Source organism: Callithrix jacchus, chromosome 18, assembly GCF_049354715.1.
Source record: "Callithrix jacchus isolate 240 chromosome 18, calJac240_pri, whole genome shotgun sequence".
In the NCBI taxonomy this organism is placed as follows: domain Eukaryota; kingdom Metazoa; phylum Chordata; class Mammalia; order Primates; family Cebidae; genus Callithrix; species Callithrix jacchus.
In genome coordinates, this window is record NC_133519.1 from 52,992,056 (window position 1) to 53,010,287 (window position 18,232).

An 18,232-nucleotide genomic window follows, 5' to 3' on the forward strand; every position below is an offset into this window, starting at 1 on the left:
AGAGTCAGCCTCATCCTTAAGTGCAAATTATAAATAGAGGAATACTGAGTAAATATTAGCAACGTGTTCTATCAGCAGGAAACTGCTAATTAAAATAACTTACCTTATAACTAAGATAACCAAGTAATATTGTTTCAAACAGACTTATCAATGCCACTGAAACCTGAAATATAAATTGTAACTTAATGAGAAAACACAATAAAATTAAATTATATACACTCTTGGCCATACTACTAACTTTATTTAAATATATGTGCATTTATAAATATATGTGTGTATAACAGGAGTTATTAGGTGGCACTTTATCTTCTATACAAAGATGACAGGCTGCTGGCCATAGTATGCTGTCTCCTGTGCTACAGCTTACTTTTCATACATTCTAATACTCCTTAATAAACCATTTTTATTTATTATTCAAAATGTGAAGTTGGTATTAAAATAGACTGGCTGAAGTTTACATAATATATAAAGAACAGATTCTTTTATGTGTGTGCTTCTTTTGAAAAAAAAAAAATATTTTTAAGAGAAATAGTGTCTCGCCATGTCCAGGCTGGTCTTGAGGCCCTGGGCTCTAGCATTCACCCACCTCAGTCTCCCTAAGTGCTGGGATTACAGGCATGAGCCACCATGCCCAGCTACATGTGTATGTGTTTCTAATACATACAATCGCAGCACACAACTGTCCACCACAGACAACTGCTCTATCCCAGAAGCACCACAATCTGTATCAAAATCAGCATTTCTCTTCAGAAAATACAGAAAATGAAATAACAGACACTTTAAGTTTAATCATATATTCAATCCTATCACCCATGTCAAACAAAATAAAAAGGCTATATCTTCGAATACTAAACAAAATAGACCATATTAGCACTTCAAAATACTTTCAGATTTTATCTGAATAAATTTCATAACCAATTCCCCTTGTGCAGATAGAAGTGTTAGTCCTATCTTCATATGTAGGCTTCAATCTTTCTCTACATTCTCTATTGTATATGCCATCTTTACTGTTAACTTTCAAAAATATATTACTGCACCACAAAAAGTAACAGAAAAGGTAATAAAATTACTCTGTGTTAAATACACTAAGACTTTAGGATAGATAAATAGAATCAAATAAGCAAATGCAAACAAAAAGTGACCCAGGTAAACATATGTGTTTATAGATTTTGAGGTTTAAGACTGTTTAAATGAGAATAGCAGCTACTCTGGAGATTACATTTTGTCTCCTATCAGAATAAAAACTTTGAATTTAAAAGAATATTAAAACATGAGAACAATAAGAAAACAGATAAAATGCATGGCAGTGTAAGTAAAATATGTTCAGAAGTATGTGCAATAGCCAGGCATTATTATGACAGAAAACTCTAATCTCTTTTATTTTCTCCATAAATCCTCTAGATCATAATTACTCATCTTTTTTTATAGAAGTACATGGTGTTAGATAATCTCTAGAACATTTTTAACATGTTACTCAAAGTACCATTTAAAAATGAGCATCATTATTATTTTAAAAAGCAATTTGAATAGATCAAATTATATTTGAGATAATATATGGCTCTTCATGAAACAGTTTATTTTAAATGTGTACTTAATTAAAGGATAGCTCATATTAAAAGACTACAATTTAATGATCATTTCAATATTTTAAGAATTATTTATAAATTAATATAATATTGCAACAGAAGTCAAAATAAGGAAATGTAAAAAAACAACTTTAACTAAACAAAATACTAAGACACAGTAAAAACTGATTTCATGATTATGATCACAATGCACACATACTTAAAACATTCATTATCACATACAAGTGTACAGACTTCACAATTATCTTGTGAAAAGGCATCAGGAATGAGTGTAGAATTAGAGATATTGAAGACTTGGAAGAGTAAGAAGGTAAGAAGGGATGGGTGATGAGAAATTACTTGATGACGTAACATACATTATTCGAGTGATGGATATAGTAAAAAGCATCTAGACTTCACTGCTACTCAAAGTATCTATGTAATAACATTGTACTCATACTCCATAAATGCATACAATTTTAAGTAAATAAATCAAGTACTTTAAAGATTGTTCCTAAGTAGTGAGTCTTAAAGTCTTTCTCCTTTTTCTGGACTCAAGTGTCTTCCTACATGCAATTTTTTTTGATGTTGGTGATTTTATTCTTCCAATTAATTTGTAATTTTTAAAAGCAAAATTTTAAAAAGGATCTGTAGTAAGTAAACAGAAGTAGAGAAGATAGAAGCTTACAAAAAGTTTGCTGGGCATGAAATTCAGTAGAAAACGAAACAAAACAAAGAAGTAACAGAGACTCTAGGGAACACCTCAACAATATAAATCAGACATGTTGTGCTTTTTCATATTTTCTTAGTCTTTCTTGAAGACTCATTTTATGCTAAGGAATAATATAACAGGAATACCTAATGTACTTTGGGAAAACTTGTGGAGCCTTACAGCAGTATTTTACTTTGGTTTTCTCCAAACTCTCAAAAGCTCTTTAAAATCTAATCCTGATCATGAGGAAATCCTCAAGAGGTAGAATGCAGGGCTCAGGCAAACAAGAAGAAAAAAATTAAAATGTTAGTTCAAGATGTGCATAAAGATTAATCAAGCAGAAAAACTCACTTTGAACATCACAAGCTTTCCAATAGTACTTTTCTGTGACTATGAATAAACCCAGAGATAGGGGGATAAAACAAAATTGTACATAACCTGTAAGCCCCACAAAGGTAGACTTCTGTTCACCCAAAAGATATGAGACCTATAAAAAAAAAATAAGTTAGTTTTTTAAAATGTGAAAAATCTATTCACTTTAAAAATTCAGTTAAAGTTGGAAATATTAAAATAATGCTCGCATAAAAAACACAAAATATCAAAATTAACATTTGAAAAAATGTTTTCTGCCTTAGTTTTCTTTTTGCTAATATTCATTTCTATTCCAGTAAAAACTTTTTAAATTTCATTTTTGGTCACTGTTAATAAATTGAAATATAAGGAGACATTATTTAAAGAATGATAACACAGAGCAGAATAGCCTCAAATCTTTTATTGGATAATCTTACACTGAAAAGTCACTTAATAATCTTCTCTAAACTCTAAGATTTTTTTATTTTTACCAGGATATATATTTGGGTAATAAAAATTCAACAGTATAAATAACCATTTAAAAAGTCAGTAACAGAGTATACAACAGAATATTTCAACTTGAGGTTTTATAAAATATGTAACATATCATGAAAAAGTGTGACTGGGGTTAGCTTACTGGACAAGACAAGGAGTAATCATCTTTACTCCTTAAAAATATCATCTTTTCTGATGATAAAGAGCTTATGCTCTGGAAAGAACATATTCCTCTAATTATAATTTTCCACAATTTATAATCTAGCTTTGTCTATATCATTTATTACACACTTGATTCAAATGGGAGTCACTCACAGCAATACACCCTACTCAGGAAAAATGAAAATAGTTACACTTCCCTGAAGAGAAGCAGGTGAATGGTAGTTTTTCACATCTCAGTAAATGGTGCCAAATCCCATTTTATTTGGTCACCCAAAACTTGAGCATCCTTTTAGATACTTTCTTCCCCTGCATCTTTAAATACTAAATTCACTAGCCACCAAACCTTTTCAACCATTCCCACCAAATATCTGCAGAATTCACCTGCTTCTCTTCATGCCCACTATCAAAAAGCACCTTATTGCAAGCTACCATTTCTCACAACTGAATGCTTGCAAAAACCTAGCAGTGGGAACCCTGCACCATCATTTACCTTCTACCATTTCTCTCCAAGTTGCAAATACACTGGTTCTTTCAAAATTCATTTTAGATCACATTACCCTATTCCCTACTGGGCATCGCCTTTGAACTTTTGTTAGAATAAAGATCAAAACAGTTGACATGGCGGTCTTAGACTTATTCGAGAGGACACACTCCTTCCTACTACAAGGCTTTTTACCTTCTATCCTCTGATCCTAGTCTCCCTGTGTCTCAGGGCAACCATCTCTGTGGATTCCACTTGATCAACTTTGTCAACTAATCCCCTGGGCCATATCACCCATCACACCTTTCCTGTCACTCATCTCAGTGAAAACTTTATATTTATTTGTAAATGTATTTCTTTAATGGCTGTCTCCTCACAATTACAAGTTCCATAAGACAATATAACCTACTATTTTACTCACCATTATAAACCCAATGCCTTGCTAAGTATATGCATATATTAAACTAGGCAACCAATAGTCAAAGATAAATGGTGCCAATAAAGGCAAAGATATAACTTATGGATTCAGTATCACTGTCCTTTCTAAAAAAACTTTTATATTCTGAGTAACATTTGAGAAATCAGACTACATCAAGGTGTATCAGAGTGAAGAGGGATATATGCTCAGTTTTGCAAATGGAAAAATTATGTGCTACAAAAGCCACTAAATTCTCAAGTAGATAGCAACGCCTGCAAAATTATAAAATCAGTTGCTAAACAGAAGTGCATGAGCACTTTCAAAGAAAAATTGGTAATTAACATAGAGTATTAAAATCTGCTTGACTTTTTAATAATTGCTGTTTTTACTGGCCTGAGATGGTATCACATCATAGTTTTGATTTACATTTCTCTAATGATGGTGATGTTAAGCTTTTTTTTTTTTTTTTTTTTGAGACGGAGTTTTGCTCTTGTTACCCAGGCTGGAGTGCAATGGTGTGATCTCGGCTCACCGCAATCTCCACCTCCTGGGTTCAGGCAATTCTCCTGCCTCAGCCTCCTGAGTAGCTGGGATTACAGGCACGCACCACCATGCCCAGCTAAATTTTTTTGTATTTTTAGTAGAGACGGGGTGTCACCATGTTGACCAGGATGGTCTGGATCTCTTGACCTCGTGATCCACCTGCCTCGGCCTCCCAAAGTGCTGGGATTACAGGCGTGAGCTTTTTTCATATGTTCTTTGACTGCATAAATGTCTTCTTTTGAGAAATGTTTGTTCATAAAGTTTGCCTAGTTTTTTTATAAGGTTGTTTGTTTTTTTTTGTAAATTTTTTAAATTTCCTTGTAAATTCTAGATATTAGACCTTTGTCAGATGGGTAGATTGCAAAATTTTTCTCCCATTCTGTATGCTGTCTGTTTACTCTGACCATAGTTTCTTTTGCTGTGCATAAGCTCTTTAGTTTAATAAGATCTCATTCGTCAATTTTGGCTTTTGTTGCAATTGCTTTTGGTATTTTTGTCACGAAGTCTTTGCCCATACCTATGTCCTGAATGGTTTTGCCTAGGTTTTCTTCTAGGTTTTTATGGTTTTGGGTTTTACATTTAATCTTCAATCCATCTTGAGTTAATTTTTGTATAAGGTATAAGGAAGCAACAAGAAGGGAATTAAAGAAACAGATGCATCATCATCAAGTAAAACAACAACATTAAAATTGAGGAAAAAGTCATTAAAATATTGCTCTAGGTCAACCAGTATGTATGTGTTATGTATATGTCTGAGCATACAAAGAATCTGTAAAATGTCTTTAAAATGCGTCATTCTAGGTATCGTGATCTCAGATAATTTTTACTTCTTTGCCATATATATCTAATTGTAATATGCATGAACCATTTTAAACAATAAAATACACAAATTTTCCTTTTCAAAAATATAAAAAAATAAATAACAAATACAAACCAAAACCGAAATATATATCATTTAGCTATTCTGAATTAGACTATCCTGTTGATAAAATTCATGTATGAAGCATAATTATGAAAACTAGAGATACCATACCAAACAATGGAAGAAAAAGCAAAAGTTAAATATAGAAACTTAGTAACGTAGCCTCAGCCACTTTTCACAGAACATATATGAACTATCTTAAAAGTAGGAAAATAGATGGTAAAAGTGTGAGAACAGCTGTGGCAAAGGAGGTGAGAGTTAGAGGTGAATATGTTTAGCAGAAAAACAAAGCATTTGAAAGTAACAGGGTTAACATGCTGGACATAATTCATATGAAAGGATATGTTGCTCACAACCCCAAGATGAACTCAAAGACTGATAGCACTCCAAAAAAAGACACAAAAATCCAATGTAAGCTTGTAATGTTTAACAAATAATAAAAAAATAAAATGGGGTAAATTATACAACTCTCCTAGCCATAATATACACTAAAATATCAGTGATGGATACGATACTAAGCCCACATTTCAAGCAAACATAAAATATTTAATACACATCCAAAAACTAGGTGAGCAAGTTATGAAAGCATATGGGTCTTGCCAATACGTTGGAAAGACTTTTTAGTATTTGAATCCTTTCAAAACATTGAAAACATTTAACCCCAGGTTAGACAACCATCAAGGGTGTTACAGAGAAGACTGAAACTAACTCTTTGAATGAATGGACAGTAAGGGTGCTTCCACCAGATCACTGGCTGTGACAGAGTTGGCTTTAACATTCATTCTCCCCCTTCCATGGCATAGAGTCAAGGGCAAAAAAAGCCACTCTTCAGTCGACTACATTTCTCAGTCTTTGTGTCAAAGTATGATGACATAACTGGTTCTCACGTGGGATCTGAATATGAAGTACAAGTAAAAGTGATGTTTGTCATTTGTTGGCCAATAATTTTTCAAAGGATATATGCCTTCTCCAAGCTCTCTTTCTCTTTCTGAAAGCTGGATGCAAAAAATCGCAGTCTTAGGACAACACATATAGCACAGAATTCAGGGGGCTTGTACGTATAATACCTACCATGTTATGGAGTGTGTGTGTGTGTGTGTGTGTGTGTGTGTTTGCATAAGTGAATCATTTCATGGAGAAAAGGTTCAAAATGACCGAAAGTATAAGTGTTAGACACCAGTAAACAAAAAGTGCTTTTAAATTTTTGAGATTTGTTAAAAGAACATAGTCCTACTTGAATTTAAAAATAATCAAGATACATAAAAGAAGAAAGGCCTACATTAAAATATTCATTCCTATTGATCATCAAATATTTAAGAGCTACTGTCAAAATTCTATTTCTTCCTTTAACAGCTGTTACCCTGAGGAAAAAAATATTACTTAAAATTTGAATTTCACTTAAACACACTGTTTGTTATACTAGGCATTGATTTTAAATGCAATCCAAATACCATAAAATAGAAACCTGTTCATGTGCTTTTTACCTGTGTCTTTATCACTTGATGTTAAAAACTATCATTTCAACAATTTTTAAAGTGGTAACAGATGTACAAGTTTTGACACAGTGATGAACTGTAAGCATCAGCAGACAAGGAGTTAATGCTGATGGCTCATCTTTCAATGTCATTTACAAACTACATGCTGCAGGTGTCCTTCCTTTGTTAACATCTTTAAATAATTTACTATACACTGTGGGTACATCACAGTTTTCCATTCACACATCATATATTAACAGTAAAATTCTTTTCATATTCTTTCAGTTTTTCCATATGATAAGGTTTTCATATTAGTTTTGATTTCCAAAAGGAATTTAAAAATAAAGCAAAGCAGCACAAAACATCTACAGACTTATCATGTCAGAAGCTCTAATTACATAAATCTCTTTGCTTAATTGGCCTCATTATTTTAAAATAGAGGCTGTGCCCATAAAGGCGACTTCTGTTTTTCATTAACCAATACTGCATTGACAATGGAACTAAACAGAACATTGTATTCAAAATGGAACCATAAATGTTTTTAATTACAGTAATCTGATTTTTCAAATGTATATCCTCTATAATTATGGCCAAATATTCTTAGTGATATTACATAGAAGTTAATTGTAGGAAACTTTGTTCCTCCTAATGTTTTCAAATAATATAATTTTACTCTGCCAACACCCACCAAATGCCCTTTTACCCTTAGAAGGATTCATCATGCCTCATTTTATGATTTTCAGGACTCACTAGTATGCTTTTTATTTATAAATCACCACACTTTAAAAATACTTCTGATATGATTGTAGAATAATTTGTTATGTGAACCATTTTAATAACACTGACATCTCCAGGCATTAGTCCTCAATTATTTTTATTGTGCAACACACTATCAATAGAATTGCTGAGCATCATTTCATTAATTCAGCAGCATTCACTGACCCACCAAGTCCTGTGATTAGTATAATAGCTACGGAGGCAAACAGCATGGTTCTTGCCCTTAGTGAGCATACAGAAAGGAGAGAGAAGTGAATGGTAACATCAGGGGCATGCTTTCGTTGTTCTGAGAGAAGTGTGTGGGAGAGTACCCAGAAGACACTGCTAACCCAGAGTGAAACTGGGCTACAAGGCACAATACCCATAAGGATTTTAGATTAATTGTTCTCCAAAAAGTTGTTTTCCTGAAGCCCTGGAGTCCAGGAACAAGTCAAACAAGTGTGGGTTGTGAGGAGCAGGAAATCTAATTTCCCAGAAGAGGGAGCAGAATGTTCAAAGGCTCAGAGAAAGGGAGATCAAAGTGTGTATAAGTTACTTCAAGTAGTTCAGCATAGGCTGGTCAGGTAGAGTAGGCAAAAGTTAGATTACTAAGGAACTTCTTTTACTCATGTATCCATTCATTCTTTTAACAAATGATTACTGTTTGCCACTTTGTATCAGGCTCTGGGGATTCAGACAGTGATCCATGATGTCATGGAATATCCTCTCTAGTACTCATGGTATACACAAAAAAACAAAATAAAAGTAAAATTAGTAGAATACGTAAAAGAGAAAGAGGCAATACAGAAAAAAGAAAAAGAAGAAAACTATGAAGGGAATCTCATCGGGAGATGACAATTCTAAATAGGAAGCTTAATATTATCTGAGGAAGTGTGCCTTATGTTACCTGAAGGAAGAGAATCCTGGACAAAAAGGAATACCCCATGAAGGACCTACGTTTGGGGTGTCTGGTATGATAAGGAACAGAAAGGCTAATGTGGCTGGAGCAGAATGGGTGTGGGATGAGTAGTGGGTGGTGAAGTGATAAGGCCATGGTAAGTGCCTCGGCAATCACAGTAGAGTCGTATCAAGATGTGACTTATGTTTTACCGAAATAGTTTCTACATTAAGAATACATCAAAAGAATACAACAAAGGCAGAAATAGCAGGAGTAATTAATTAGGAGGCTACTGCAGTACTCCAGGTGTGAGAAGGTGGCTGTACCAGCGTGGTAGCATTGAGAAGTGATTGTGTGCCAGGTTTATCTTGAAGGTAGAAATGATATAATTTTCTAAGGGATTTGTATATGCTGCAGAAAAGTAAATGGCTCCAAAGCTTTTGGTCCAAGCAACTTTTTGGATGCATTGTTATCAGCTGAAATGTGGAAGGCTATGAGTAGAGCAGGTTTGAAGGAAGGATCAAGTTTTCATTCACTGAGATGTGGAAGAGCACTGAAAACCCTAATTGGAATACAGTAAGTCTGAAATGTCTCGAACATCAAAGTAGAAAAGTTGAATATGCAGTTGCATCTGGGGGAATGGGAACACACTGGTTTCCTGTGGTCACTGCGTTAAACACAGGTAAAAAGCTTAATAAGAGTATTCCTGAGACTCTCAAAGCAGAGTGGAAAATAAAAGAAAACCTCTCTTTCTTTATATATAAGGTGAGAGTAATAAGATGAAGTATATACTGAAGAAAATAACACATGTAAGAAACTAGTCTACTGACAGCAATAGCAGGATCTCCAAAATAAACAATCTTTTCACAGATTAAAAATTCCATAAGGATACTGAATGTTCCTATGCATTTTTATACCTTCACTAACAGCAATGTGACTGGTACATGCTAAGGACTCAATGAAGATACCATGACATATTCATAATTATATTTCATTAAATAAATTATTTTAGGAAGAATTATCACAGATAAAACTTCACTTACTAATCTTTAACATTAAATAAATACAGACATCTTTAAATAAATACAAACCTTAAACAAATACAGAATCATTTTTACTACCTAAACAAGCTGAGGGGTAACCAATTCATTTAAATGCATATTATAAGCTCACTTTCCATCTTACTTTGATCTTTTCATTTTTTAACTTTCTTAGGGCAGACTTTTACATAAAGAAATAATTGTATGGACATTAGTCATCAAATTTAAGTTTTTGGTTTTGAAAATTATCATAAATTTAGTAGGCTGGTCAAGGGTCCTGGATGATTACAAGGTAAATATTATGCATGCAATTACACACCCAGTATATCTCCCCACTGTTTCTAGCAAAGGGCAGAGCCTAAAAAGGAAAATCCACAAATGACTAGAAATACAATTTAATAACAGCAACACAATTGTGAGCACAAAATAAGTCAATAAACCAATGTCATTTAACTCAAATAAGATTAAGAACTGCACAGTTAAAACTGGGTCTTGAGATAGATATCCTTCCCAATATGATGGAGTGTTTCCACTGAAGGTTAGTAACTACTTATTATTATGAAAATATAAAACTGCCATGCAGTAGAGTAAACCTTTTGGGAGTATCTGAAAATCAAGAACAGAAAGGCATTTAGGTCTTTAAAGAGACTCGCCCATTTTTAAACAACTACTTAATGCACTCTGGCAAGCAATAAAATTGTATGTCTTACAGTCCAATATTAGCATAAGACAAACAGAAAAATAATAAAAGATACTTATAAAGAACCTACAAGAATTATATTTATGTAGTGCTTATAAACCAGATCAATTTCATTTGTGAAAAACACCTAAAACATCCTTAAAAATTAAGTCTATACAACATTCTTTAAATTTAAAATGTGAAACAACTCAAAATAATCAGAATAATATTGTAGAAGGTCAGAAAAAGGTACCTTACCATTCATTTCCTTGTGAAGGGTTTTCTAGTAGTACTCGGATTATGTACAATAAGCAGCTTAGTAACTTGAGAGAAAAATTGAACAGGCGTATCCTTAGACCTTTAAACAAACAATAAAAGTTTGATTTTCATTTGAACTTAGTTCACAAAAGACTAAAAAGAATTGTCAAAAATATATAGTGTAAATACAGCACTTAAATTGTATTTAGAAACTACACTACTATAATTGTCTAAACTCTCTGAAGTTCTTGGTAGCTGAATTTCAATTACCTGAATATTGAAACAAAAAGCGAGTTTGACAGAATACGTGAACTGCAAATGAGAGTGCATATTTTATACTAAGAGTAAATCTAGATTTGAACATTAAGAAGCCATGAAATTTATGTCCAATCAAGGCTGATTCGAGTATGCTTGTAAGTTTAGGCATTTTATATATATCCATAAAATTTGTGATAAAGTTTAACTGGTTAGTAAATTTAGCTGTTTAAAAAATTCACAAACCCTTTTATAAAACTTGTAACTTAATGGAATCTTGTACATTTGATTATTAAAAACTTATATTTGTATGGTTCTATGTTATATATTTAATATTTATTGTATAATTATAATACATGCCAATTACATAATCATATATCATTTATTCATTATATAATAATATACATTATTTAATTATATAATTATAGAGAAATCATAATACCATATACTGGAAAACACACAATCAGTCTCTCCCTCTCCCTCTCTCTCTCCCTCACATACACACACATACATGGAAAGTTCAATAAATTAAATTCTATTAACTACATAAAATATCCATGGAATCCTAAACTTTTGTGGGAATTAAAACTGCCATGTATGTATATTTTAAACTGTGTAGGTCACAATTATTCAGCCTGTAATATTTAATGATGATTAAGAAGAGTATTTGAGATTAAGCATAAAGCCTGATTAATATTAGCATTATCTTTCCTGTAATTACCTTGTGATATCTGATTCATGCATTATGAATAAAATTTTGATAAAGGCCTTCCTATAATTATTACTTAATAAAAATCTAGAAATGAAATGTCACTTTTTTTGTCCTACTTCACTGTTGTGAGTGTACTTGTGGTAACATCTCTTACAAGTAAAAAGGTTAATGCCTATTAATTGTGAAATTTCTTCTAGGTTTTCCTATTAAAATGCTGAGTACATTTTATGGGTTTGCTTTCTTATAAAATCTTTTAAATTATTAATGAAATTGTGCTGGTTTTATACAAATGGGCCTCCTCAAATGACCACTCAGTTGCAGCTGACTACAGGTGAAGTATTCAAACAATGCATCTACCTTTCCTAGCCTGGAAAGACAGGACTGTTAGTATTGAAATCAGGGAAACCTATTCAGATGCTGTGATCCCTTTAGGTAATATCTATCTATGAGGCTTCTTTGAAGATTCTGAATAACCATACTAGAAAAGCATTAGTTACTAACAGTCTTAACCTTGAGGCCAGCCTGTCATTAGGACTATCTGAGCAGTATGCCTTAAATATTGAAATATTCCCTATCAGTATTTGGATAATGTCCCACAAGTCAAGCTTCTCTCTTTTAGTCCTACCTACAGAGAGGCACAACTTAATTTTGATAAGAGGATTTCGAGGTCAAAATTCACAGAGCTTAACTTCTACACCAACTAATGCAGACCTCTCCATTTCTTGTTGACACTTTAAGCAATAACCATGAAAAAAACTGCATATTGGCTTATTACATATATGGTATTATGGGAAGCAACAAGTGTCAATGGCACTTTAATCTTGAATGGGCTCAGGAGGGCAGTGACTATGGCAATTTTGTCTTCTGGAAGTTCTACTTCGTTACTTTTTTACATATATGTGATTTTAAAAATCACTGGGATATTAAACTCTGAGATCTACCCTACACTTCTTGGCTCAAAATCTCCAGGCTAAGAAAGACAGGAATCTGTATATTTCAGTGCAACCTAGACGTTTCTCATTATTTGGAAAAATTAGGAAATATTAAACGCTTCCTTCCCTAAATCAATTATTTCCCGTTGTGGTTTGTCAGAACTTTCTGAAAATATAATATTTAGAGTTAAAATGTAGGGACCCTCATTTAAATTATTTTCCTCAGTGTTTCTACTAACCCAGATAGTCCACTTAGAGTCAACTTATTGGCATGGAACTTGGAGAACTGATGATGTTCAAGAGGCATTAATATCATAACCGATTTTATTTGTCTACCTAAAAAGTATTTTGCACAAGATTACGCAGCTTAAATATTTTGAAGTAAATATATGTATAAACAAAGAGGGGAATGAAATAAATAACTTACTTGATCTCTGGTTTTTTATGAAAAATAATTTTAGTCTCTCTTTAAATGTGTTTTCATTCATATAGAATTCGACTTGTACCCTGCAAAGAGAAAATAAAAACATCTAAGTGTATGCAGTCATATCTTTATTTTTATGAAGATCAACAAATATAAAATGGTCTGTAGTTCTCTAATTAACTTAAAGAACAATATATTTTTAAATGCATTATTTGATTTAATGCATTACATGTTTTAGTGAATTACCTGCCATGGAAGATGAGAATTGAGTAAAGTGCTGATTTAGAGAAAAGCAGTTACTTTCCACTTTTAAAGATATAGTCATTTCAAATATTATGCACAGTCAATTCAGCTATTTGTATTAATGAATGTAATGAGTGGTATAGATTTTTCAAAACAACAATAATGCAAACATCTTGACTATGTGTCTTTGAAATGATTTTGAATCAGTGCTTTCCCCATTTTTTCCCCCTGTTGTAAGAATCAACTGATGCTTGAAAAATTCTTTTTGGGCACCACCGCACCAATCTACTAAATCGGAACCTAAAAGAGCAGGGCCTAATAACCAATTCTTAAGCCCCTGTACTATGCCTGGAGTCTATATAGGACACCACACTCTGTAACACTTTACCTTCTTATTTATGGATCGACCAAGAAGTAGTAGTGCCAAATAGAGCTGTTAAAGTTATCACAGATAGATGATAAAGCAACAACTCAATGACTAGACTGCATATTATATATTTAATCCACTATACAATAATATTAACTGTCTAAAATAATAGCATCAATTTAATAAACACTCTAAATTCTAGCAAACTGTCTCCCATGTAATAAGGTATAGTATTTTCAAAATACTTAGTGAAAAGAGAAATCTTATTCAGTGCAACATAATTTCTAAATAATACTAAATTTCCTTAGTCTCAAATATATGTACTATAAGAATTCCAAAAACAGCTAAGAAATAACTTTAATGTTTACACAGAAACAAAGATTTAATTTCATTTTTCCTAATATGAAAATGTAATTTATATAAGCCAGATAGGGATTGGGGGTCTTGTGTGGGGGTGAGGGAGCTTGTTTTTTATTTTTTTTGCAGGAGCACATACCTAGAAGAAAAAAAAAATAACTGACATTATACAGCTGCTCATGTATTCAAGAAATATTTCACCACTATATTATTTATCTTGTAAACTATCTATCACGCTGCTTATTCAAGGAAACCCATAAAGAGTTTAAAAGCAGTCTCTTATGTCACAAAATAAACAGGGCATTTTTCAAATTAATTACAAACCAAGTTGTATGTGTTGTATCTTCTAAAATACTTGAGTGTTCTTTTATGTCTTCTCTCTAAAGAATATATTTCTGGGGCAGGGCACAGTGGCCCACACCTGTAATCCCAGCACTTTGGGAGGCTGAGGCAGGTTGATCACAAAGTCAGGAGTTCAAGATCAGCCTGGCCAAGATGGTGAAACCCTGTCTCTGTTATAAATACAAAAAATTAGCTGGGCATGGTGGCATGCACCTGTAATCCCAGCTACTTGGGAGGCTGATGAGGAGAATTGCATCAACCCCTGAGGCGGAGATGGCAGTGAGACGAGATCATATCACTGCACTCCAGCCTGGGCAACAGAGTGAGACTCTGTCTCAAAAAAAAAAAAAAGAATATATTTCCATTTTTATTTTCTATTTGTATTTCCTTGTTAACATATTCTCACTTAAGTTTATTTGATATATAAGGCGAAGAAAAAACTGTTTTAAAGTAAACAAGATTCTCTTTACTTGATAGCTTCTCCAGAAAGAAGCCACTAAAATGGCAATGATATCTTTCAGCAGAGCATTTCCATCTGCATGCCCATGTACATGCACACACACACCTACAATCTATGTGCATATACATGCTACAAAAGTTCATGCACACACATATAGAAACAAAACTTCCTTGATGTCTTGGAAATCCACTATTGGACCTGTTTCCCTTATTTATCAAATGAGAAGTCAGTTCATTTTAAATATAGTAACTGTAAATACCAAGAATAAGCTAAAATAATTAAAATTTTTTATGGATACATAGCAAATTTGAGAGGACATACAGCTATCAAACAAATAATTCAGCAAAGGCCATGCAGATTTGCTTCCTAGAATTATCAAATTTATAAGAATGGGTCCATTTTTCAGATAATATTGGTGCTCAGTACTGAGTATAGAAGAGAGGAGCATTTTTTCACGATAATGAGATCATCTAAAGCCTTAACTAAAATAATGAGGAGTCTAGAAAGCATTATCACATGTAGAAAGGTAGAAGAAACTAGAAAGGATTCATAAATATGAAGAGTTAGGAGTCACAGTTGTCTTTAAATATTACAGTGACCAACATTATTTGAATTGAATGTCACATAATGTGTTTCCCTAATAAACGGAACTAATAATAGATAAATATATAAATTATGAATGAGAATTACCCAACTTTGGAATGGCCATCAATGTGGAGAGCTCTCCAGTACCTATAAATGTGCTAAAGGCTATACAACAGCTTGCAAAGAAAGACAATTTTGCATGGTGTGAAGTCTCTCATTAAATAATTTCCTAATCCCAATCTAATTATAAAATTATGTGAAGTAAAACTGTTACTCTTGTTATCTCTCTGAGTCAATATAATCATTGAGGAACATGGATTATATCAAAACATGAAATTATACAAATGTTTTGTAAAGCTAAAGCCAAAAAGCAAGCAAAGTACTTTTTGAAAACATGACTTATTTTAGGCCCAGAAAAATGTTCTTTAGGCTTACTGGTTACAGTACAGAGTAGAGCTTTTTTTTGATAATTGATTTAACGGTAACTCTTTCCAGTACCAAGGCATGTTAGTGATAGCGCATACTTTTGAGACCTTCTTCAGCACAAAAGTTTTCTAGCACCCTAACCCTAACCCAATACTTGTCATGATTTTAATTGATTTTAAGTACTGTTTCCTCTTTCAAGTTTAAACGTGGTTTTATCTCCTCCCTCCATTCCCCACTCCATCTTTTCCTTCCTTTCATCCTGCCTCCCTCTTCCTTTTCTTTTGACCTCCCTACCTCCATCTCTTTATGTGAATTTACTTACATCTAGTAGACTATGTTAGTGTACTCTTCAGTGTGCTCTTACACTAAGTCCGTGTACTCTTCGTGTACTCCTTCTGGGCCTTCCCCAGAACCACAGAGTTTTGAATTAGGACAAATCTGCTCTTATCAGTTTTAAAGATGTCATTTTTGTCACATACTTATACAAATGCTAAAATTTAAGGTAATTTTGTTATATTTATTCAAATACAATAATAATGGTTATATCTTATAAAAAAAGATACTGGAATTCTAATCATTATTAGGTGGTGTCTTCTACTGAAATATGTTCTCACTATTTAATAAAGTTATTTTTATGTTGATCAACAATGTCTTATTTGGGTAGATCTTATATATTCTTTGCGACACTGATTTCTGGCTATTTTATAATTTTGGTTGCTTTTTAAAAATGTTATGTTCCAATCTTTAACTTTATGGTTGTGATATTGTAAATGGCTACCATGTTGACCTCTCTTACAGGTAGTGCTTTTTTTCCCACATTTATTACTTGAATTTGCTAGTCAGACAATCATGTCATCTGGACATGTTCTCCAGTATTTCTACAGTAAGTCCTCACTTAATGTCATCCATAGGGTGTTTGCGACTTTAAAATAAATGCTGTATAACAAAACCAATTTTACCATAGGCTAATTGATGTGAACAAGAGTTAAGTTTCCACTGGCTACAAAAATGTCACCCAAATTCTAAATAAAGACCAAAACACTTTAGATAGTAAACGTTGAAGGAACTATGAGTTATACATACATTCAAGAAAGACTAATGAAAACAAGCAAGGTTATTTACCCACTTGTTCCAGTTCAGGGTGGTAGGTGGCCAGAGCCCATCCAAGAAGCTCAAAGGGCCAGGCAGAACCCCACCCAGACAGAACGCCATCACATTGCAAAACACACTCAAACACCAAGATTCATGCTAGGATCATTGAGACACACTAATTCACCCAACTTGTATATCTTTGGCATATGGGAGGAAACTGCAGTAACTGAAGAAAACCCACACAGATATGGATAGAACGTGCAAACTCCACAGTCACCCCAATTAGGAATAGAATTTTTTTTCTCATCAATTTTATAACGAAACAATGTTGAATGAAATGGCATTATTTGAGGAACTACTATATTTACATTTCATTGTTTTTGCCTTACTTCATTGACTAGCACTTTTGGGGGGAAAAAAGTCAAATAATTATGGTGTTCCTTTCTTATAAGAGGATATAATTAATTACACTCGGCTTTTTGTATCCATTAAGTTCCATATCCATGTGTTCTGCCAGCAGCGGATAGGAAATATTTGGGAAAAACAAAAAACAACATCTGTACTGAACATGTACAGACTTGTTTTTCTTGTCATTATTCCCAAGGCAATGTAGTATAACAACTATTTACACAACTTTTATCTTTTATTATGAATTATAAGTAATCTAAAGTACATTGGAGGATGTGCATAGATTATTATGCAAATCTTATGCCATTTTATATGAGGGACTTGAGCATTGTGAATTTTGGTTTCCAGAGAAGTCCTGAAACTAATCCCCAAGAATACTGAGGAATAATTGTATTTTCGTGATCTTGGAATTCCTTAGATATTTACACTTTACTGAAAATTATGTAAGTAATGGATTGGTATTGATTGTTATTAAAAAAAATCGTATATTGAATTTATCAAGCTAATAGTATATGGTTGCTTTTCTTTTCACTTACTGATTTGGTGAATTATTTCATCAATTTTTATATGATGCAGCTGTTTTTATCTATCCCAGAATAACATGTATTTGTGATGGTAAACAATTCAGGTAATTTACTGCTGGATTCACTGTTTGAGACTTTTTCAGGAGTTTTTCTTCTATAGTCATAATGGTGTGATGTCTTTTTTAAATTATTCTAGTATCCTCTAATATGAATTTAATTCTATGCTCTGAAATAATTCAGATACTGCAGAGATTTTTTTTTGTAACTATCATCAATTTATCCTAATGATATAAACTATTTTAATGCTGATTTTAACTTGTTACTTGTTTTTTTCGTTTTCCTTTCATTCT

At 32.8% G+C, this 18,232-nt stretch overlaps 1 protein-coding gene across 20 annotated transcripts in view; it reads right to left on the reverse strand.

Moving 5' to 3' along the window:
- Window positions 1–18,232, reverse strand: part of KCNT2 (potassium sodium-activated channel subfamily T member 2) — a 430,036-nt gene that overhangs the window by 240,774 nt on the left and 171,030 nt on the right. For all 20 annotated transcript variants that reach the window (XM_078355173.1, XM_078355170.1, XM_078355168.1 and 17 more), the window contains exons 2-5: window positions 13,082–13,161; window positions 10,756–10,855; window positions 2,716–2,764; window positions 104–163 (exon numbers count right to left, since the gene is read on the reverse strand). In XM_078355173.1, the coding sequence (XP_078211299.1) occupies window positions 104–163; window positions 2,716–2,764; window positions 10,756–10,855; window positions 13,082–13,142 (270 nt within the window). In that variant the 5' untranslated portion in view covers window positions 13,143–13,161. The remainder of the gene's footprint in view (window positions 1–103; window positions 164–2,715; window positions 2,765–10,755; window positions 10,856–13,081; window positions 13,162–18,232) is intronic.